General features: G+C 35.7%; 1 protein-coding gene across 1 annotated transcript in view; it reads right to left on the reverse strand.

Moving 5' to 3' along the window:
- The window catches only part of LOC149779599 (E3 ubiquitin-protein ligase ubr3-like), a 126,458-nt gene that overhangs the window by 90,823 nt on the left and 9,961 nt on the right, over nt 1-25,674 (reverse strand). Inside the window, exons 5-12 of the mRNA XM_089940369.1 lie at nt 23,908-24,015; nt 21,884-22,017; nt 18,157-18,385; nt 17,192-17,371; nt 14,398-14,531; nt 12,003-12,095; nt 4,935-5,090; nt 1,347-1,475 (exon numbers count right to left, since the gene is read on the reverse strand). Coding sequence (XP_089796495.1) covers nt 1,347-1,475; nt 4,935-5,090; nt 12,003-12,095; nt 14,398-14,531; nt 17,192-17,371; nt 18,157-18,385; nt 21,884-22,017; nt 23,908-24,015 — 1,163 coding nt within the window. The remainder of the gene's footprint in view (nt 1-1,346; nt 1,476-4,934; nt 5,091-12,002; nt 12,096-14,397; nt 14,532-17,191; nt 17,372-18,156; nt 18,386-21,883; nt 22,018-23,907; nt 24,016-25,674) is intronic.

Below are 25,674 nucleotides of genomic sequence, written 5' to 3' on the forward strand. Positions count from 1 at the left end.
ACTCCAAACACTCGTGTTTTCAATTTTGTATTTTATAAATGTCATAATAACTGTGCAAAATTGTCTGAACAAAAATACAGTGAAAAGCATCCAAAACAAAAATACAATGTAAAGAAGTCAATACAGAAATGCAGTGGAAAGCATTCATAACAAAAACACAATGAAAAGCATTCATAACAAAATAACAGTGAAAAGCATTCCAAACAAAAACACAATGAAAAGCATTCATAACAAAAATACCAGGAAAAGCATTCAAAACAAGAATGCTATGTCTTGCCTGCTTCACCAAGGCAATGGTATGGCAACTGGTCATGAAGACAGGGTACAGGACATTAAAAAGTGATGGGGTGGAGCATCTATTCCTTTCAACATAAATTAATTGGCCTTGTACCATTAATACCAAACTGCAGCAAAACAAGAGACCAAAGTGGGACTGAATCAGATCTCCACAGTCCTGAGTGAAGATCTGATAACAACCGCTTAGAGGTCATGTTCTGGTGACCTCCGAGTTAGCCAATGGAAACGCAGCTTTCAGAAATTTGAAAGTGTATCCAAATCATTTGGCACACACTGATGCTTTTCAGCCATACTGCTTAGTCTTCCAAAAGCTAAGGTATAAGACTTCATCTGATTGGCTGATCAAATTAGCGATTATGGTAATAACACAATTCACCAGAACATGACCCTTAAGTGGTCGCAATCAAATTTTCACATAGGACTGTGAAGATTTGATTGTAGTCCAACTGATTGCTAATCTTGACAATTGTGATCAAATTCATACATACTTGTCCCATCAAATTTAGTTAAGAATTCAATTTTTATTTTCTGTTTTACTGATCAGCAAGAAGTAGTAAATTAGTGCCTGGATTAGAAATGTCAAACATCAAAATCTGGTTGAAATTCACAATGCATTTCATGAGAAAACATTGAAAGTTTATGCCATTTCACTCAAACGAGTCTTCTACCTGTTACCATGATGCCACATCATTGCAAGGCAAGTGACCCTCATAGAGCATGAACTAAGGAATATTTCAACTAAGTGTTATAAAATTTGGATCAGCCATTCTGAGGAGTTAAAAATATAGTTTTCCATATGGTGCCAACAGAAGACCAATTGTTTTAAGGGTAGCCACAATGAATAGAATATCTACACAGCATGTTATTATGAAGCTTCCTAACAAATTTGAATCAAATTACCTGCAAATTTTGGAGAAGATCCAGCAAATGACAAATGCTTGTAGGAAATGGATGGAAAGATGCCATACACTTACATGATCTTTGGCCAGGTAAAATAAAGAAGAAAAAAAAGCCAAACAACACTTACAGTCAACTTTACATTAACTGACCTGCATAAGGTAGAAATCAGCATCTATCATGGAGTAGCAGAAGTGACACTGAATGTAAGTCATGGCCTGACCTTTGATTTGGAGTCCATTTCTAACCCACATGGATGCATAAATCTCAGTTGTGGCCATCTGCAATGACAAAAACCACTAATTATAGTAATATGTAATTAGTTTTTTAACCATGTGAGTGACTGAAACTGACCTACTGATTAAACTCGACCTGCTTGTCAGCATATCCATATCTGTGAAGTTAACTATGTCTCTAATGTTTGTGTTGTTCTTATGTTTGGTTAATATACCTTTAGTTACCTTCATTAATATGTTACATCTAACTTAGCTTAGTATGTTAGTCATGTTTTCACTAATGCTGTCTCTTTTAACTTGGATATTGATGTGACTATTTGTAACAAGACAACTGGGTGGGATTTCAGATTTACGATAGAACACTTCTGATGGTGATACAAATACAATGATTAATGACGAATGACTTGAATGAGACAAGAATTATGATTAATACGTGCATATAATATCCTGATATTGGATCAATTAACATCATATGCACGAACTAAATAATGAAAATACAAATAAATGACCTTACACAGTACAAGGGGTGAATGATCCATGGAGATTTCACAACGAAAGAATGATGTGTTTTGCTCAAATAGTAAAAATGTGTTATTTTACTCACATCGTAAAAATGTATTCACTCAAATAGTGAAAATGATGAAAACAAAGGGACAGATGTACAAAAATATCTTTACAGTCCCAAGAACACACTGGGTATTACAAACCCCAAAGATTAGCACACGGCTAAAAGATTACAAATATGGAGTTATACACTCTGTCACCAGCACACTTGGCTACCAGTCACACTGGTCAATCAAGCAGTCAGTATTCCAGGTTGGTCAATCAAGCAATCAGCGCCCACCAATCTATGTGTTACACTTTGCTTTCTCACCCTTATATTTAAGAGTAACGTGAGAGTAAATATATGCATTACACTTTGTTTCTCAACCCTAAGGTTGCTGTAAAACAAGGATAAATCTGTAGGTGCCACTTTGCTTCCACTAAGGGAAAGAATGGACACTATAAAATGAGAGTAAATGTACATGTTACACTTGGCTTCCTCTACAATAAGGAAAAGAATGGACACTATACAATGAGAGTAAATGTACATGTTACACTTGGCTTCCTCTACAATAAGGAAAAGAATGGACACTATATAATGAGAATAAATGTACATTTTTACACTTGGCTTCCTCTACAATAAGGAAAAGAATGGACACTATACAATGAGAGTAAATGTACATTTTACACTTGGCTTCCTCTACAATAAGGAAAAGAATGGACACTATACAATGAGAGTAAATGTACATTTTACACTTGGCTTCCTCATCCCTAAGGAAAAGAATGGACACTATACAATGAGAGTAAATGTACATGTCATACTTGGCTTCCTCTACAATAAGGAAAAGAATGGACACTATAAAATGAGAGTAAATGTACATTTTACACTTGGCTTCCTCTACAATAAGGAAAAGAATGGACACTATATAATGAGAGTAAATGTACATTTTACACTTGGCTTCCTCTACAATAAGGAAAAGAATGGACACTATACAATGAGAGTAAATGTACATTTTACACTTGGCTTCCTCTACAATAAGGAAAAGAATGGACACTATACAATGAGAGTAAATGTACATTTTACACTTAGCTTCCTCTACAATAAGGAAAAGAATGGACACTATACAATGAGAGTAAATGTACATTTTACACTTGGCTTCCTCTACAATAAGGAAAAGAATGGACACTATACAATGAGAGTAAATGTACATTTTACACTTGGCTTCCTCTACAATAAGGAAAAGAATGGACACTATACAATGAGAGTAAATGTACATTTTACACTTGGCTTCCTCTACAATAAGGAAAAGAATGGACACTATATAATGAGAGCAAATGTACATTTTACACTTGGCTTCCTCTACAATAAGGAAAAGAATGGACACTATACAATGAGAGTAAATGTACATTTTACACTTGGCTTCCTCTACAATAAGGAAAAGAATGGACACTATACAATGAGAGTAAATGTACATGTCACACTTGGCTTCCTCTTCCCTAAGGAAAAGAATAGACACAATAAAATGAGAGTAAATGTCCATTTTACACTTGGCTTCCTCTTCCCTAAGGAAAAGAATAGACACAATAAAATGAGAGTAAATGTACATTTTACACTTGGCTTCCTCTTCCCTAAGGAAAAGAATGAACACTATATAATGAGAGTAAATGTACATTTTACACTTGGCTTCCTCTTCCCTAAGGAAAAGAATGAACACTATATAATGAGAGTAAATGTACATGTCACACTTGGCTTCCTCTTCCCTAAGGAAAAGAATGAACACTATATAATGAGAGTAAATGTACATTTTACACTTGGCTTCCTCTTCCCTAAGGAAAAGAATAGACACAATAAAATGAGAGTAAATGTACATGTCACACTTGGCTTCCTCTTCCCTAAGGAAAAGAATAGACACAATAAAATGAGAGTAAATGTACATTTTACACTTGGCTTCCTCTTCCCTAAGGAAAAGAATGAACACTATATAATGAGAGTAAATGTACATTTTACACTTGGCTTCCTCTTCCCTAAGGAAAAGAATAGACACAATAAAATGAGAGTAAATGTACATTTTACACTTGGCTTCCTCTTCCCTAAGGAAATGAATGAACACTATATAATGACAGTAAATGTACATTTTACACTTGGCTTCCTCTTCCCTAAGGAAAAGAATGAACACTATATAATGAGAGTAAATGTACATTTTACACTTGGCTTCCTCTTCCCTAAGGAAAAGAATAGACACAATAAAATGAGAGTAAATGTACATTTTACACTTGGCTTCCTCTTCCCTAAGGAAAAGAATGAACACTATATAATGAGAGTAAATGTACATTTTACACTTGGCTTCCTCTTCCCTAAGGAAAAGAATAGACACAATAAAATGAGAGTAAATGTACATTTTACACTTGGCTTCCTCTTCCCTAAGGAAATGAATGAACACTATATAATGACAGTAAATGTACATTTTACACTTGGCTTCCTCTTCCCTAAGGAAAAGAATGAACACTATATAATGAGAGTAAATGTACATTTTACACTTGGCTTCCTCTTCCCTAAGGAAAAGAATGAACACTATATAATGAGAGTAAATGTACATTTTACACTTGGCTTCCTCTTCCCTAAGGAAAAGAATGAACACTATACAATGACAGTAAATGTACATTTTACACTTGGCTTCCTCAGACCTATGGTTAAGAATGGACACTACAGAATGAGAGTAAATGGATGTTACACTTTGCTCCCTCTTCCCTAAGGAAAAGAATATACACTTCAGAATGAGAGTAAATGTATATAGTACACTTTGCTTTCTCAACCTTAAGGTAAAGAATGGATAATGTAAAGTGAGAGTAAACGTACGTTACACTTTGCTTTCCCATACTTAAGGTTAAGAATGTGTGCCATGTTTAATGCTGACACATTGGCATATACACCATCAATGCACTGTGCTAAATATTACTTGCCTGAATCTGAAGAAGGTGGATCAGAACGGTTTTAAGGAATCTCTCAGAAGGAGCAATGCTGCTCAAATCTAAACCTTGGTGTTGTACTGTCTGGGCCATGAAGATTGCCAAGTAACGGTGGAGAGGGAGGTGAAAGGTCAACTGGAGTGGATTGGGCTGCAATAAAAAGGACAATAAAGTTTTAAAATCTTTCTTAACAATTTGTTTACAATAGGAAATAAGTTTGGAATACGGTCCAACTCCAATACAGCAATCATATCACATCAACAGACACCTCTCAGTGTCTCATTTTGCTGACTTTCATTTTCCACTTTTTGTTTTACATTCTTTACAAACAATAAACAAATGTTCTATCCCACATACTAAAATCAACAAAGTAACCAATTTCATTTCAAAACATGGATCTGTGAAGTTACTCTGCTACAGTAGTGCAAACAATGTCAGTTCTGGACACTATTAGACTAAATTCATCAAGACTCCTCACTCACATGCTTAAACTGGGCATAATTTTTTTTCATTCATTTCACCAGTAACTTGGCTTCTCACAGGAGCACCACTAATGACTTTGATAGTTTTGGCACAGCTGCAGATTTCCTTAGGAGGAGTGATGATCAGAGACTAGGTTCATGAGGTGGGACATTCTCCTGTTTGCCAGATTTTGTTGCAGATTGTTGTGAGGACAACTGTCATGGAGGTTCCTCCTGCTTGAACGAGTTCTTCTGGTATATTGTCTACCCCAGATGACTTCCCTTTCTTTAGTGCCTTTACTGCAACCTCTACTTCTTCCCTGAGGATTGGGTGGTCAACCTCTGTGGTGGTCATTGGGACGTTTAGTATAGCTTGGTCTCCAGAATTTCCTGGTTGCAAAAGCAATGAACAGTATTCCATCCATCTCTTAAGAATTACTTGATCTTCTGTGAGAATCGTACCAGCCTTGTCCTGGATCATGGTAGGTCTCCTATGTTTCTCTGTTGTCAGGTCTTTTATCAACCAGTATGCCTTTTTACTGTTATTCTGGTTCAGGTTTTTCTCAGCTTTCTTACACTGGTCCTCTATCAAGCTTTATTTGCTTTCTTTAAGCTCTTCTTAATCCTGTTTTTAATCTCCCTGTATTTTCTGCTCCTTCAAGGTAACAGAGGTTGAATATATCTGCTGTGACTCATGGCTTCTTTATCCTATAATGCTTGCAAGGATCTCACTGGGTGTGCCTATTACTGACATTTTGAAGATAGTGATCAAGGAGTCCAGACTGATTTCTTCCGCACCCAGAATTGTTAGTGGTGCAAATTTGCTGCCCATTGATGCTTCAAATGCTTATGCAATGCTTGGATCTTTAAGTTTCTCAGGTTCAAACTTGACCCTAACCTGTCTTGGCTTCTTGGACTTCCTCAAATGAAGTTTCATTGTCATCATCAGCAAGTCATGGTTGCTTTCTTATGTCAGCTCCCAGGAAGCTATGCATTCTGACAGTGTTGAAGCAAGACCAAAAGCACTTCCTCACCAAGATCTAGTCAATCAGGCTGTGATGCTTTCCATCTGGAGTATGCCAAGTCCATCTTCTAAATAGTTTTTGTGGGGGCAGGGGTATTTGTTAGCTCTAGGTTATAGTAGATGGTGAAGTTCAGGAGCTTGAGTCCTCTCTCACTGGTCTGTTCATTATAGTATGGACCACAGATTTCTCACCAGTCTGCTTAACCTGGCATTCTAGTCTCCTTGAATAACTAGAATATCCTTCTTGGGTGTCTGGTTAATGAGAGTTTGAAGCTGGTCATAGAACTCATCCACTTCCTTGTTATCATGATCTGATGTTGCAACATAAACCTCTGTGAAGGCAGTGTTGAAGGGAGATGCCCTCAAGCGGATGGTAATCATCCTGTTAGACACTGGATGGGAAACCAAGACTGCACTCACAATGTACTTATGTACCATAAATCTGACTCCATACTTACTATTGTCCTTATGTCCAATGAAGTAAATCCAGTGTCCTTGATCTGTTTTGATCTCTCCCCGACATTCTTCCAGTGCATCTTGCAGAGTCCATGGATGTACCATTGGTATTTTCCAATCTCGTGGATTAACTCTTCGAGTTTCCCTGCTGGTCTTAATGTTCTCACATTCCACATTCCAATGGTATGTTATTATCTCTTGCTCGTACATTGCAACTATCATCAATACTGGGAGTAACATATTTGTATCTAAACTTCTTCTGCATGCAGATGCCAATGTGGAACATGAGAACTCCATGTTGATAGACCTGTGTGAGAACTTTAATATTTATTATGTTCAACAATATGGTTCATACTTAACACAGGACAGAGGTGAAATCAGTAATCAGCTGGCATTCAATTTAGTCCACACAGGACTGCACAATATCTCAGAAATCTCAGCTATTACATCAGCATCTTGAAATCCACCAAGGCTGACTGCTGCTACAGATGAGGAGAGCTGGGCCATATCTCTGACATATATCACCACAGGAAGAGGACTTGATGCTACTCATATAACACATTTCGACACATACAAAACCACTGTTCTTATTTTAGCAAGTATCAGGAATGTGGCCAAAAAAGACAGCCCACTTGATTAATATTACACCCAGGAAGCTTAATATTTATGCTGATAGTTACAGAAATATATTTAATCCATCATTAGATGCATATGAAGACTGTGAATTCATTCCATGTGTTTGTGAAGAAGTATAATTAGATTACTGTACTTTGTAATGCACTTTCATCCAAAATTGCCCTACTCTGCAGAATCAAAAAATATTTACCAACATAAACTTGTATTCTATACTACAATGTATATATTTTTCCAACAGTGGAAATTGCTCTATTTGGCAGAATCAAGAAATATTTACCAAAATAAACTTGTATTCTATACTACAATGTATATATTTTTCCAACAACGGAAACTGCCTTATTTGGCAGAATCAAAAAATATTTACCAACATAAACTTGTATTCTATACTACAATGTATATATTTTTCCAACAATGGATTACTGTTCAATCGTATTTGGAAACAATGCCAAATCTCAGCCTGACAGTCAACTGCTTGGGGAAACAATGCCAGATCTCAGCTTGACAGTCAAGTGTATGGGGAAACAATGCCAAATCTCAGCTTGACAGTCAACTGTATGGGGAAACAATGCCAAATCTCAGCTTGACGGGATTAATAAGCTTCAGAAAAGGACAGCTTCTATTATTTTAGATACATCTGTTGATTATTCATTTTTTACAGAACTAAAGTAGTCTACAATACATGAAATAATAGATTATCACAAGGCAGTTCATATATATAAATGCACACATTAAACTGCACCAAGAATCTTCCGGATTTATTCAGGCCTTATTCAACAATTTACCAGCTGTCAACCAAAACCAAGAATAATTTTATAAAAGCTTCAAATACTCTTGTACAGGTCTTTTGGAAGAAGCTTCCACTGAATATTACAGTATTAAAGAAGAGATATCATGAGCATGTATGTGTTACTAATTGATCAGAATAAAATGTAGCATTTATAATAGTAAAGGCAAGTTAAAACAAACACTATTATCTTTTGTATATTGTACATTGTTAGACTTTCTTTTTAAGAGGGTCTCAAGTCAACACAGTCCTTGACTAAATGAGTCACCCTCTATAAAGTATTTTCATCATCATTATCCTCCTCATCATCATCATTAATAATGTGTTAACAGACTCTGGTAGTTGTGATACTAAAGACATTCAAATTAAATAGTAAGTACTATTATCTTTTGCATGACAATCAGTTAATATATAAAGTATTATTATTATCATTATTTTTATTATGATTATTATTATTATTGTTATTATCAAAAAAGTTGTACAATATTTCTGGAATTCTTCTGTGGTTGACAAGTGTAAATAATTTTCTGATTAAAATAATGCAAAAGCTATGGAAATTTAGTATACAAGACAAGCTAATGTTGTAAATGAACAAAATAACAAATGACAGTTTTGTTTATTGTGGTGTTGTACAATACAATCTTCTGGTCATGAGGACATTTTGCTTTAAGTAGCTAGTCAGATTTCTTGGTGATAATATAATACAGGCAAAGTCAAAACGAACACTCTTATTTGCCAAATCTATACAAACTTTTTTCAAGAATGATGCAAAGAATCTTTACTAAAGCTATCTGTGATGGGCGTATTGTCAAGGGCATCTATCACCAGTATTTGCTCAAGAAGGTAACAATGAAAGCAAATTTTAAAGTAAATCTTGCTTCTCTGGGAAAACTATCCTGGTCACATTAACTTATGGAAAATAGGCAAAATAAGCTTGCTGCCTCCAAAGTCCAGCCCTCTTGAAATGACAAGAAAAATATGTCTTTTCTGTCTAGAACATATATATGAATGTCAGTAACTTGTGTCCAATATCCTTCCCTGCTAGTCTTCAGCTGAATTATATATCAATAAGGACTCTCATATGGCAGGGAGGTTGGTACGGTTTTAAAGTAATATAATCAGGTAGGTATTCTCGTAGAATTAAAATTTCTTCAAAATTTGCTTCCTCCTTCAAATACATTCCCCAATAACATTAACATTATGAGAACCGGTAATAGGAAGAGGGAATGCTGAGCATCTGATCTCTACCTATATCCCGGACATACTTTGAGGGAAGAAAGGCTGGATTTTGCTCTCCTAACTCAAAAGCAGCAGAGCTGAAAGCAGTAGCCACTAATTGTTATCAGGATCAACATATTCTCCATATATATCCAGAGAAAAAAGTCAATCAGCTGAAGGACTGAAACACAAATATGTGCCACTTCCCCCCAGAAGCCTTAAAAATGGAGGGCCTTATGACCTGAAAGATTCTCTCCACAACTGAAGGTTTCAATTCTTTCCTTTGCAAGGTTTCAATGACATGAGCCAGGCATGAAGGAAAAGTTGGTCCAGACAGGGATGGTATATGTGACAGCGGCTGTTTGATAAAACCTGACTTGGCCATAATATTCCCATACAGATCTGTTGCCAAACTGAGTAGATCATTGACCCAGGATTTGTCCCATCAAAGAGTCATTGTACATCTCTGACCCTTCAAATTCTAAATCATTTTCATTACTAGAACTGTGGGTGGATAGGCAATGCCTTACAACCTGTCCCAACTGATTGAAAATGCCATTACTAAGACTGGGTGGATAGGCAATGCCTTACAACCCGTTCCAACTGATTGAAAATGCATCCACAGACCAAGCTTCTAACTCCAGAACTCGAGAGATAAAGGTGAGCAGTTTGTAATTCCACCTTGTAGCAAAAAGAGTAAGCATCAGATGCCACCCACCCACCAAAGTGTACAAATCCAATGAAAGACCAACTGATGGCTGGACCTTTCAATATGAATAATCTTACCCTTTCTTGACAGGGTCAGACATGACACTGAGTCTCCCAGGAAAGTGTCTGATGTGTGCATTGGTATTGAGCTGGAAGCACCAAGGTAGACACTGCCAAACCAGAATGCACAAGTCAGGTGATTTGGTTTCCCCCACTGAAGAAGGTAGCCTAGCAACAGGTAGACTGCCCAACTGTATGTACTGGCATCCATATATACTGCAATTACTGGCAGGGGCTTTTTAGGAGGGATTTCTCATGCACCAGGCAATGCATCTGTAGCTCTAAAACAGCATAGAAGACTTCAAAGATGGCAAAATTGGAATGCCTTGCTCCTGTATTTCCACTGATGTAGAAATGGCTGATGGTGTCAAATGTCTCATTTCAGGGGGGAGAGGGGGGAAGGTGGCAAAATTGTCCCTCAATAAATTCATCTTGATTTTTTCCTGTTGGTGGATACTCAAAACATCTGTCTGTCCAATGTGTGATTTGAGTCTTTTCTCTGTTTTTAACGCTATGTCAGATAACAGCTAACCAAATATCCTCCGACCAGATCACACAACCAATACATGTCCCAGATAATGTTCATTTTGTGCATGTGAGGGATATGTCCCTTGCTGTCTTGAACTTATTTACATTTGGGACATTACATCATCATCATTATTTAGCAGAAATGACAAGAATGAGACATTATTAAATTAACAACTAAAATGTGTTAATAGGGCATAAGAACAACGCATTTTAATAACTGACTGAGCAAGAAACGTATTGTGATTGTGAAAACATGAAAAACAACACTTATCAGTGATACCATGTTGGAGCATGTGATCAGAATAAACAGAATCCACAAATGTGACATATTCACAAAAAACTGATAGAAAAAAAATTGTATACCACCTGTAGCAGATTCCTTACTACACACCAAAACCTAAATTATTGGATGGATGGTCGAAAACCACTATGATAGCACAGAATTTCTGGGATGTCTACAGTACGATGATGCCTGTACAGTAGACTGAAAGCTTAAAACTAACGACACTTGGTGGTGGTAAGGGATGGTGATAGGCAAGAGTTACTGCCCTTCATTTACATGATATAGATGGAAAAAGTGATTTTTGTCTTTTTGGAAAAACTATATTAGGGAGGTAGCAAGCTTATTTTCCTAATGTTAATGTGATCAAGGAACATATCTGAAGAAGAAATCAAAATCAGGAAAGATGGGCATTCAGTGATCATGACATCTTTAAATTATGATGAGGAATGCTTGAAATCCAGCACGTTCAAGGTATCATCAAGCCAGGCAACATTCCATGTTAATGATATGAAGCTGCTCAACAAGGGCCATAACTCTATTCAAAATGCAATAGATGAAACAAAACTTACAGAAGACATAGCTAGGATTAGGAAATAATGTTCACATCAAAGTTGTTGCTTGCACTTGGACTTGACCTTTAAAAACTATAAACTGTAGTGGTTTTAGAAATGCACATTTTACTGCTAAAGTATCACTCTGCCATTGTCACAATTTACTCCCCAAATACAAGATCTGAATACTTTGAACAGCTAAATAGCAAATATTTGTAAAAGTTGTTTTTGTTGTTATTTGGGTGTAACAACATTTTATTTTTCAGCATAAGACTGGCTATACATATATGTATAACTGGAAGGAAGAAACCAGGAATAACCACCTACCCACGGGAATATTTTGGAAAGCTTACTTTGGTAGTCTCCTTACATCCAACAGCATCAAACCAATCCTGAAGAATTGTAACACAAGCCTGTGTCATACTGCGAGTGTATGGAATAGTCTCCTGAAAATGAGTACATCAAATACCATTGATTAATTACAATATTTTCAGGTACATAAAATCTCTGCCAATTCAGCAAGGTGACTAAATTTGAAAAATTGTATTCCTTCTAATGAATAAAAAACCATAAATTCTGTAATTTCTCAATCTGTAAAATGAAAAACTTTATTGCACCAAATATGACTCATCGTGTAACTAGTAAAATGTAGCTTATATTGTGCTGACACATGCATGCATGCACACACTCAAAGACATTGGGATCCTAAATCTTAAATGGATATTGCTAGACATTTGTTCCTGAAAATTAACATATTGAATTTAACTTTACATAAAAGGAGAAATACAAAGTTGAAACAAAAATATAAAACATTTATATATTTAATTATTAGGTGTACCATAAAGTGTCAGTTTTGGAGCTGAATTTTCTGTTGATTCAATTTAAGTCTTATCCACCCATTCTTCACCAGTTTTCTCTTGAATTATTTATTTATAAAAAGATTTTTCTCTTCAGAAAATTATATTCTAAACTTTTATCCATCAACAGTATATTATCTGACTCTAACCCAGGAAACCCCAGAAAGAACCACCGACCCACGAGAAGCTACTGGCAAACTTTCTCACATACCAACATTGGCCGAATCCAAGACTCAAATCCATGCAGACAGAGGTGAGACGGCAGTGACCCGTAATGCAGAACGCTTTTGACCACTCGGCCACTCAGGGCCCCTCACGACAGTTATAAGAGCAATTATTACTATTATAGTGGCAAAAAAGCATAATTTGGGCATAAGTGAGATCTATAAATTACATGCCAGAATTACAGCACATATGAAAAATATACATTTTTACTAATGACCTGGTTCTGCAGCTGGTCAAAATTCTTGCCACAAAGGGCAAAATCCATATGGATTAGAACAAGAATACAAACACAAAATATACTGAAAAAATTATTTATATTAAGCTTCAACTGTTCTACATGTGTAACTTTCATTGAAAGATCATGAACTGGAATTCTGCAATGATAATGGTCAGGTGCTCACAGTGCTGTATTAAATTACTCTCGGAGCGCTGAGTGGCCGAGTGGTCTAAAGTGCTCAACATTACAGATCACATGGCGTAAAACCCTATAACAACAACAACAACAACATTACTCTCATATTCTTCTGTTAAAGATTGTAAAGTGGTGTTGATTTGTCCCCTTTTCTGATCTGACATGTTTTGAAGTTTGAAAAGATCCATCTGCTCTAATATTTTCTGTCACATAACATCCACACGTCATACAGTAAAACATTTCACTTAACATCTAGTGCCATTTTCTTTAAGCATAATCATATACAGTCCAGCACAAAACGTAATTTGATATAAAAAAAAGCATAATGAATATGCCAAAATCGTAATGGTTGGCAGGTATGCATGGAGCATGATAATAAAACCTAGTTATTGTTGCTAGTATCTTTTCTCTTCTCTTTTTAATTAGGGCGTGGATTAATCATTTTGTTCTCAAGGTCTTATATGTGCTGACACAATGACACACAAAATATAGTTATAAAGCACATCATGTGAGGGACTTGGGTAACGTCTAAAATTTAGACCCAACAGCAAGCAAGTAAAGTAGAAAAGCTGTCACACCTCCTTTGTCTTGCGCTTGTTGGCAATAGTGTTGCAACAAACAAGAAAACATAATGACCACACAGATGAATGGGCGAATTATGGGTATTTTATTTAATTTCCAATATGTTAATTTAGCAAACAGCTATTTCAGCTCAGTTGTTAGCCATATCCATTTCACACACATATCTTGACAAAAAATTTAACAAATGATTTTAAAATAGTCCTATTATAGTAGTTTAATAAGCTGTAATTAAATTCCACGAAATATGCTCTGCTATTGTATAAAGTGAAAAAAAGAACAAACTACAGATACTTAATTTTAGACCTACATGTTTAAATTCAGATGTACAAGTTGACATTAAGATATACCAGTTTACATTTTGATCTACAAGTTTAAGCTTCACTGACATTTCATTTTACATTTATTACTAGCATCCTATAAATAAAATTACTAATTATTATTATTATTTTTATCAGCGAACTTTCTTGCTAACTGTGTAATAATGTATATATAACATTATATAATTTTTAAACCCTATCCTTTACTTAAAATAAAATCTTAATACTTATGTTGCTGTTTATGGCCATCATCACCAATGGAACAGTGATAAGAACATTCTGCTGACACAACTGTGACAATAAAATTAATGATTACGGATGAAACGTTAAACTTTAAATCGATGCAGAATGGTACCTTGGCTCTACAGTGGGAGATAAGTGACCACATGGGACTGGCCGCAATCTCCAATTCTGCCGAGAAAGCTGCATAGTATGTGTCCGGCTCAAATTCCACATGCTGGCTCAACTCTCGCTGGTTCAGATTCATGCCTGTCAGGAATAAATTAATATTTTACATATGATACAAAGCAATGTACACTTGTGTCCCAAAACACTGATGCTTTCTCTGTCATTATCATACCAAGCAATGATTTATATGTACATGTACACTTGTGTCCTAATACGTTGATGCTCTGTCATTATGAAGTAAATACAGATGATACAAAACAATGATTTATATGCAGACATGCACTTGTGTCCCAAAACACTGTTGCACTGTCATTATAGAACACATACGTACAATACAAAGCAATGATGTATAAATACATGTACACTTGTGTCCCAAAACATTGATGCTCTCTGTCATTATCATACAAAGCAATGAGTTATATGTCCATGTACACCTGTGTCCCTAAATAGTGATGCTGCCATTAAGAAGCACATACAGATGATACAAAGCAATGATTTGTATGCAGACATACACTTGTGTCCCAAAACACTGTTGCACTGTCATTATAGAACACATACGTATGATACAAAGCATTGATTTTTATGTACATCTACACGTGTGTCCCAAAATACTGATGCTCTCTGTCAATATTATACAAAGCAATGATTTATACGTACATGTACACTTGTGTCCCAAAATACTGATGCTCTCTGTCAATATCATACAAAGCAATGATTTATATGTACATGTACACTTGTGTCCCAAAATACTGATGCTCTGTTAATATCATACAAAGCAAGGAGTTATATGTACATGTACACTTGTGTCCCAAAACACTGATGCTCTGTTAATATCATACAAAGCAATGAGTTATACGTACATGTACACTTGTGTCCCTAAATAGTGATGCTGCCATTAAGAAGCACATAACAGATGATACAAAGCAATGATTTATATGCAGACATATACTTGTGCCCCAAAACACTGCTGCTCTGTCATTATAAAGCACATACATATGATACAAAGCAATGATTTATATGTACATGTACACTTGTGTCCCAAAATACTGATGCTCTCTGTCAATATCATACAAAGCAATGATTTACATGTACGTGTATGCTTGTGTCCCAAAACATTGATGCTCTCTGTCAATATCGTACAAAGCAATGATTTACATGTACATGTACACTTGTGTCCCAAAACATTGATGCTCTCTGTCAATATCATACAAAGCAATGATTTATATGTACATGTACACGTGTGTCCCAAAACACTGATGCTCTGTCATTATGAAGCACATACAACACTGCAATCTCAGACACAATAAACAATAAATATATTGTGTTCACTGAACAGATTTGATAACAGTTATTAATAATTCCTACACAACCAGTATCAGATCATTGTACACTTTTACAATGTTATTCAAATACAAACATCCAAGGTAATTCTTAATATAGGAGAGATATAGTGAAAAAATAAAGGTGAGACTGAAAATATGCATAATTTGGTTCAATATTTTGTGTGAATTTTCATAAATTAGTCTGAATTCTACAATCACACTCTGGTCTTAGCAAACATTCTAACAATCCTACAGTTTTCCAAGTTCAAACATTTGCCAATGAACTCATAAAAGACTCTGAAACCTTCTTCCCTAATACAGAGGTGAACTTTTGAATTTTGCAAAACCAACGCATGATTCCCAAATTAGCAAACTATAGTGGCTCAGTGGCAGAGTGCTATTCCTAGAATGTAAGATGTAAACATTTACATTTATGTTGTTTGGGTCAACATCATACTTCCAAAATAAGAGATGTTGTGTAGCACATTCCCTGGCCAACTGACAGGAACTAGAGGCCAAAATTACAGGAATATCCCACACACTTGGCAGCCCAAATTAACACTTTTGGACAAGTTAAAGTCTAATTCTATTAGTCAGGCTATATTTACTGTAAAGTCTTTTTCCTGATGTAACCAAGATCTGACACATGCAAGTGGGTGTGTTTTCAAGTTCCACTGACATACATTTCAGTCTGATGAAATGTGATGACAGCCAAGGATTGCCATAGTTGGTTGAAGATGAGGTATATTTCTTTAATGAATTATTAATAAGCATAAGATAGCTTCATTTTGTAAAAAAAAAACTGTAACTCCCCTTTAAACTACTTTTGCATTTCTTGGATTGCAGAGTGCCTGACTCAAAATATAAAAGTAGTGACTTTGAACCCTACCCTGATAAAAATGGGTATTCTGTCCTTTTGTACACCTGGACAAGGAATTTTAGTCAAAGTACTTCATCACTAAATAGTCACTCATGTGCTGCTGTGCCAAGAAACATCAACCAACCATAAATATATCTGAATGTTTCTCTCTCTCACCTTTCTCATAATTCTTAGCTATTTTCTTCACAACTTTTAAAGAGAATAATTTTGTCAAGAACAAAGTGAGACAAAAACGTGAGCAAACTTTGTTCATGTGCAAACTATCATTCTAATCTAATATTGCCCATAAATAGCTTTGGAAAGATCTGGCTCAAAACTGAAAGTACAAGGCTAAATCAATGCAAAAATATAACAAAAATTGTTAGTGTTGCACAGTCAAACTGATCAGCTGAAAAAATAAACTGTAATTTAGCTAACAAATGGTTGATAATATGAAGATCTTACAAATAAATTGTGAATCTCAGAAATGTTGCATTAAGGAAACTTATGCGAATGTTATCTGGTTAAGACTTGAAACAAAAGAATAGAATTTACTGTACCTTGGAAGTAGGAGAGAAGTTCAAGCCACATGGTGACAAGCTGACTGTCAGCCAGGAACCTGTGAGCAATGTCCTTATGGGACAAAAGGTTGATCAAATCACTGATGATAGGCCAATAGCAGTGATCTTTCATTGCCTCATGACTACAATCAATCACCATGTGGAAATTATGGGATGGATCTGAAAAGAAAGCAACTTATCATCTATACACTTGCATTCATACCTCACACAACTGTAATAAAACAAATTAAAATCATGTTAATATGGGTTAATTGCTATGAATTCTTTATTTTTATAGGGATAGAAATTTTCACGGATTTCATGGTTGATAGAAACCATCAATTCAAAGTCTCAGTGAATAGAGATTACTCTGTGGAAATAATAAATAGGACCACATCCCAAAATAGTGGAAGCTGAGATAGCTCAGCTGAAAGAGTATAAGACTTGTAATCCAAAACCACAGGTCTGATACTCATCCAGGCCAGCCCAGGGCAGATTCACTGATGTGTCCTTGGAAAGGCTCTTAATAACAACCACCACCACCATCACCATCATCATAATAAAGCCAATAATGTGTTGCGAGTGCTGTTAAAATCAATAAAAGAAACCTATCCCAAATCAATAAATTGAAGTACCACCTAATTTTTTTGCCCAGAAACCTAAAAAGTTGATACACATGAAATGAAATGAAATCACTGTACTACATGTCATAGATAAATGAAATCAAATCAAGCTCTGGATAATGTTTGAACACTTATGCACGCAGGTAATTACCATGCTTCTGAGAAAATAATCTTATATTTTATCACTCAAATCGAAGTCAAAATTCATCCCAAATATCATCAGAAATGACATTCTACCTATAATAGTTTATGTAATAAAACTTTCATTTAAGTCGCTACTCAAAACTGCCACATCACTAACAAATCCATGAGATGGCTCTGAATAAAAAAAAAGTAACTCACCTTGTAGAGTGCTCTCTGTAAGAACACTTTCCACCATGTTTTTCAGACTCAGAATCAATGTGTACAGTAGGTTGTAATCCTTAACCATAAGTCGAGCCAACTGTTCATTACTAAACAACTGTACACTGATGTGAACAACACGGTTTGCTACTGTTTGCCTATCTAAGGCATTCACTAAAACTCGGGAGATGCGACTGTAATGCTGAATGAAAGCCCTTGTAAAGCATTCCTGAAAAGGAAGAATTAGATCTGCATTTATTCTTTACCAATGACACATTCTAAGCTAAAACTATTTGCACTTTATTATTATATTGCACATCAGTTATATCATAAGTTCTCACAGCTTACCGAGACCGCTCCGGTGATATGAGTGGTTTGAGTGTCCACCTTGGATGCAGGAGGTCATGGGTTCAAACCCCAGCCGAGTCATATCAAAAGACTACAAAATGGTACAAGTAGCTGCCTTGTTTGACACTCAGCATTAAGAGCAGACATGATCTTTGGTCTGCCATAAAAAAGCTGGAAAATTTTAAGTGGGGTTTGGGGGTCCTCCCCCAACGGGGTCTTGAGGGGCAGCACCAAAAATGCATTTTACAATCATAAAAAACTGCTCCTGGTGCACTCAACTTATGATCATAATATAAAACAAAATAATCATTTGAAAATCAAATAAGCTTAAAAAAAAATGTTCAACTTTAGTTCAATAATTTCACAATATTTACTATCACATGAATTTGTTCTCCAATAGCACTGATGCTGAAGTTACTTCAAGTGCATGTCAGTGTTCACATTGTAATTAAGTCACAATAATTTGTCAATTTTTGCGGCAAACATATTATACTGCTCTCTTTTCATAACAAATCTGTAAAATAAACACCCAAGTACATCAACTATATTCAAATAATCCCATACATTCACTTGTCTTTTTCTCCACTGGACACAACCTGTTGATATGCCAGTCAAGCTCTTTTTGTGGCTTTGACAAAGATTTCTTTAGCCTTCCTTTTTATCATCACTGACTTTTTTGGCTCAATGTGCAATCATTTCTTTTCCTTCTCAATGAGAGCCTTTTTCCTTTCAAGCTAGTGCTTGTATTGACTACATGCAGTGCACATATTCTGACAGAGGGCTACATCTGTTTTCTCATGCAATAAATCTTTCTTCTTATTGTAATTAACTGCACTTTTCACAGATGCCTTCTGAGCTTCAATTTTTCTGTATACAGCTTCTTTTGTAGGTGTTGTTCCAAATTCTTCCAACCAAGATTACCGTAATTCAGATCTCTCTTGCAGAGGTAAAAAAATGCCAGTCCTCTAGCATTCAGTTTTCTTATAAACTGACCAACTAAATTTCTATCAACTTTTCGCTCCAGCAATTCACATTTCCATATGTTTTTTAAACCTTTATCTAAACTTTTTGTGTCATGGTCTCTCTCAACAACTCAGGAAGCCATGTTTAGCAAGCATGCTTCCTCTTTCCATTGCCATCAATTTCCATTACACGAAGATTCATTGGATGAACTTAAACTTTTGACCAATCAGAAAACTCTTTACGAGAGTCATATGCTAACTAATATATGGAACAAATACTTTACTAGGGTCACTGAGGAATGGGACCGGACAGAATGTTTTTAAAAAACTGGATCGGAGATGATAAAAAAACCCAGATTATATCAAGAAAAATCTTATTCAACTTGGGAGAAAAGCCAAATTCTACTTTAACACAGAGAAAAATCATGTCTGTAAGAGGTTAGTGTTAGGCTTGATCAGCCTGGTGTCAGGATGATATGGCTGGGTGGGGCATGATGCTACATGTCTGTAGCATGATGCCCCAGTGCTAGACATCACTATAAACTGCCACACTGCAGACATCATAGCGATAACACTGGAAAATCATTAAAGATATGTTAAAAATCCAAATCAACAATATTTGCAGATTACAAATGTGCCTGTAAACCCTAGTGCCAACAAATCAAGTTCCTACAATATTTGCAGATTACAAATGTGCCAGTAAACCCAAGTGCCAACAATATTTGCAGATTACAAATGTGCCAGTAAACCCATGTGCCAACAATATTTGCAGATTGCAGATGTGCCAGTAAACCCAAGTGCCAACAAACCATGGGCCAATAACATTTGCAGATTACAAATGTGCCAGTAAACCCAAGAGCCAATAACATTTGCAGATTACAAATGTGCCAGTAAACCCAAGTACCAACAAAACAAGGGCCAGTAACATTTGCAGATTACAAATGTGCCAGTAAACCCAAGTACCAACAATATTTGCAGATTACAAATGTGCCAGTAAACCCAAGTGCCAACAACATTTGCAGATTACCAATGTGCCAGTAAACCCTAGTGCCAACAAACCAAGTTCCTACAATATTTGAAGATTACAAATGTGCCAGTAAACCCAAGTGCCAACAATATTTGCAGATTACAAATGTGCCAGTAAACCCATGTGCCAACAATATTTGCAGATTACAGATGTGCCAGTAAACCCAAGTGCCAACAAATCAAGGGCCAATAATATCTGCAGATTACAAATGTGCCAGTAAACCCAAGAACTAACAAACCAAGGGCCAATAACATTTGCAGATTACAAATGTGCCAGTAAACCCAAGTGCCAACAATATTTGCAGATTACAAATGTGTCAGTAAACCCAAGTGCCAACAAACCAAGGCCCAATAATATTTGCAGATGACAAATGTGCTGGTAAACCCAAGTGCCAACAATATGGGCTGATGACAAATGTGCTGGTAAACCCAAGTGCAAACAATATGGGCTGATGACAAATGTGCCAGTAAACCCAAAGTGCCAATAATATGGGCTGATGACAAATGTGCTGGTAAACCCAAGTGCAAACAATATGAGCTGATGACAAATGTGCTGGTACACCCAAGTGCCAATAATATGGGCTGATGACAAATGTGCTGGTAAACCCAAGTGCAAACAATATGAGCTGATGACAAATGTGCTGGTACACCCAAGTACCAACAATATGGGCTGATGACAAATGTGCCAGTAAACCCAAAGTGCCAATAATATGGGCTGATGACAAATGTGCTGGTAAACCCAAAGTGCCAATAATATGGGCTGATGACAAATGTGCTGGTAAACCCAAGTGCAAACAATATGGGCTGATGACAAATGTGCCAGTAAACCCAAAGTGCCAATAATATGGGCTGATGACAAATGTGCTGGTAAACCCAAGTGCAAACAATATGGGCTGATGACAAATGTGCCAGTAAACCCAAAGTGCCAATAATATGAGCTGATGACAAATGTGCTGGTAAACCCAAGTGCAAACAATATGAGCTGATGACAAATGTGCTGGTACACCCAAGTGCCAACAATATGGGCTGATGACAAATGTGCTGGTAAACCCAAGTGCCTATAATATGGGCAGATGATAATGTGCTGGTAAACCCAAGTGCCAATAATATGGGCTGATGACAAATGTGCCAGTAAACCCAAGTGCCAACAATAAAAGATGTGCTGGTAAACCCAAGTGCCAACAATATGGACTGATGACAAATGTGCTGGTAAACCATTCAACTTTCTGGGATATAAGCAACCAAACATTACCCAGTAAGTGAAAATGAGTCCGTCAAAAAAGATACAAAGAATACCTCCAACAATTAAAATTGATATTTAATTGGTTAAAGTGACTCAATCCTTGATGTTAACATTTCAGCCAGATCCCAACACTAGCTTAAAACTGTACCTTGTATTTCTCATCAGGCAACAGGCTGAGAAGGAGAGTAACTATCTTCTGTGGAAACTCAAACTTGACAGTCCAAAATACCAGCTCCTCCAGAAATGTTCTGTGAATCAATGTCTGGTTCAGCCCAGGCATTTCTGAAATAAAACATTGATTTCTGGGTTAACATAAGACCTAAGAATTCTTTCACTGGGGAAAAATGTCAGAGAGCTAGTTTGTACATATTGGAACACTACGACCACCTCTATTTCTGATTTAACAATTCACAACAAAAAGAAACAAAATTTTCAAAGTAAATGAATGGAATCTTCATTGTCTTTCTTGAGTCATGGTATGGAACTATGACCAAAGGGGATAAGACTTCCATGCTGCTACTACAAATATATTCCCCATGGTGGAATTTTCCTATGTTGTCCACACCAACAGAGCATAACCTGTACAATTATTTTTCCCTATGCACTGTGATTGGGATAGAGAGAGTGTGGAAAGAAAAAGCCAGTCAACAATCTTCATGCATGTTCTGTTGGAGTTACATTCCATACATTCTCATCGATTTGCATCTGACAATCACTACAACACTGACCCGTTCCCAATAAACTGGGCATTTGCTTTTTATGACATATGCAGGCATGCTCTAAAGAATTTCAGACAGACAGAGAGAGAGAGAGAGAGGTATACAATGGGGTGCTGATTCACCTTCATTGCTACCCCTATAAATTTGCTAAAATCAAATTCTACATAACCGCAATGACATGTGAGCTTTATTAATAGTCTAGTAGACTTTGCATGAATCATGCAAATGTCAGTTTTTTAAAATTCTACATTAGCAGAACACTGGAACCTACAGATGCATTCATGATGCACTTATTTTCATTTATGTTTGTAAAATATGAAAAGACAATGAATGCAAGTGAAACAAACTCCAACACTTGATGAATGCATTCTCTTTTGAAAACAAGTTGCTTAATTATTTTTATTCTGACAAAACAGTCATTCAGTATATTATAAATATATGCTAGTTTACTAGTTCCAGTGGAAGGTATGATACATAATGCCACATAAAATTGTTCAGATAATTTTAACATTATGCAGATGCATTGTGAACTTTATTAATACTATATTTTGCTTAATGAATATTGATTTAATTATTTTTAAAAATAGATGTTATTGGAATCTACATATTCATTCATGTAATTTTTTCTGTTCAGCTTCATGCAATTTTTTATTTTTTTCAGTATCTTATGAAAGTCAGTGATATACTGAACTCCTCTGCTTAAAAAAAAATGAGAAATGTTGAACAAACTGATTTTAAAAAATCAAATCACACCTGAATGAAGTGAAACAAAACTGCACTGATTCTAGTGTAAATGTGTTAGCTACTCTATTTAAACTGAACAAGTAATGCACTTAAATGTGAAATCAGCAATAACTGCAAACAAAAGTCATGCAATCTGAAATAGTTAGCAAAGTTGGCTATAGTGTTGCATCTCTGCCCAGGGCACTTGACATATTTTCTTGCATATTAAACATGAACAAATTACAAGTTTAATGTTCACATTAACACACAGTACAGAAGCTTTGATAACCACACAATTTTTCATACAAAAGAGAGACAGAGATTGATTTTGATTTTGGACAATACTGTTTTTCTGGTGTCTCGAACATCATGTAGTTTTCGAACAAAACAAAAGAGTGCCTGACAAGTAACGGTGGTGATTTATAGGTATTTTTCCTTCACTATAGTGTTTCAACATGAAACAAGCCTGGAGGAGATTAACTGCCCCAACATGATTTATGGAGAAATGAACAATCATGTGAGCAACACTGTACGTGAGATTTGTTTACTTCATCCAAAATATGCATTAAGTTTAGAAAATCACTAGTCATTGTGAATATTACACACATAAAAGACATTAGGTGAATAACATCTATAGCTAAATGAGAACTTCTCAACTTCAAAAGATTTATCTCACTCAATGTAAAATTAATGATAACTCGGGTGGCTGAAAGTAACTTCTGTTGTGTACCTTCATATTCTTCAAAGCTCTTTGGATAACTAAGAGATGTCAATGCAGACTGGTAGTTTCCTTTGCTTTCCACATAATACTTATTTGAACCATCAGACTTTTCTTCAACTGAAATAAAGTGCATGAAAATAATTGCATTGCATACTCTGCCTTGATAAGATTCAAGAATAAGTTCTGCCCAAGTGGACTAAATTTGTTTAATTGGCTAATGTACAAACATGTCAATGAGTTTGTCAGGATGGATGGAGTGGTGGACAGCACAAAATCAAGCTGTTAGCCTTAAGGATACAAAATCAAGGCCCTGTAAAAAAAACCAAAAAAACAGGAAACTCTGCCAAAAGCCAGCAATTTGAACAAATGACCCAAAATGCATTACTACTTTTGATATAAATTAACAATTATTGCTCATCTGCCTAAGGCATCAAAGTCCAATCCTAACTTCCCATAAAAAGTTAAAATGGCATAAAAAGTTGTAAGAAATCCAGATTTGTTGACAACAGTAGAAATTTTTTATTTAGCTATCTACAAATGGATAGAAACATGCCCAACAAATTTCATATGTCGAGACCAAATGCTTTTTAAATCAATATGCTAAAAAGATAAGCTGTAAAAAAGTCGAAATCCAGAAAGAACACTCATGAATAACAGCTGAAAGATAGATTTAAGTGCCCCCACCAGAAAGTGTGTGTGTGTGTTTTGGATTTTTAATATAGCTTTAACAATTTTTCAGTCATATCACTATAATGTCTGCAGTGTGACAGTTTATAATGATGTCTAGCACTGGGCATCATGCCACAGACATGTCCCACCCAGTCAAATTATCCTGACACTAGGCCAACCAATCCAAAAAACAAACCTCTTAATGCTGAGTGCCAAGTGAGGCAGATGCTAGTACCATTGTTATAAGTCTTTGGTATGACTTGGCCAAGGTTCAAATCTGCAAATTCCAGCATCTAAGGTGGATATTCTAACCACCAGGCTATCGGAGTGGTCAACCAGAAAGCAACTGCGAAAATATAATTATGTATTCATGGACATCCACTAAATTGCATGGATCTTACCTGTCTGATGAGCAGACAGAGCAGAAGGTCCTTTAAAGTTTTACACAACACCTTTCAATATTCAAAGGCTAGTCTGCCAAAATGCATCAACATACATGTATTGAGAGAGATAAAAGATCAATTTCCATGTAAAGACTCTCACAAAATTATTTAGGTGCTTCACAAAGTATAAAAAAGTTTCATGGGACAATGATTTTAATTAATAAATTAAGCTGTGAGACAGATTCAGCTTTATACAAAGAAAACAAAAATATAGAGAACATGTATGCAAGTATTAGTGGGTTGAAACAAGAAGGAAGATGACACTGAAGCAATTTGCAAAATGACTGCATGGATATTTAAATAATAAAATAAAAAAATACCAGAACTGATGTGTCTTTTTTTTAATATATCTTTTGCTTTTAACATGTTCTCACAAAATGAAATACACATGATGATATCAAGGACAGAGTCACTGTATAACACTTCCAAACTAAACATATATGTACATCTAACACATTTTTCCATTAACCAAGATGCAAAACAGACATGTATTTAAATTTACCATAGACCTACTGTTTATGCCAACTGCTATACACATGCTGAGCTGAATTCTTTGCCAACAACTCAAAAATATAACTGCTGGTTTGGTCATATGATGAGTTTAACATTACCAACTTCATGGATGAAAGTCATATAAAGTATAATCAATTAGCTGATACAGTTA

This window comes from Sinohyriopsis cumingii, chromosome 17 (assembly GCF_028554795.1).
Source record: "Sinohyriopsis cumingii isolate HCF-2022 chromosome 17, ASM2855479v2, whole genome shotgun sequence".
NCBI classification, from domain to species: domain Eukaryota; kingdom Metazoa; phylum Mollusca; class Bivalvia; order Unionida; family Unionidae; genus Sinohyriopsis; species Sinohyriopsis cumingii.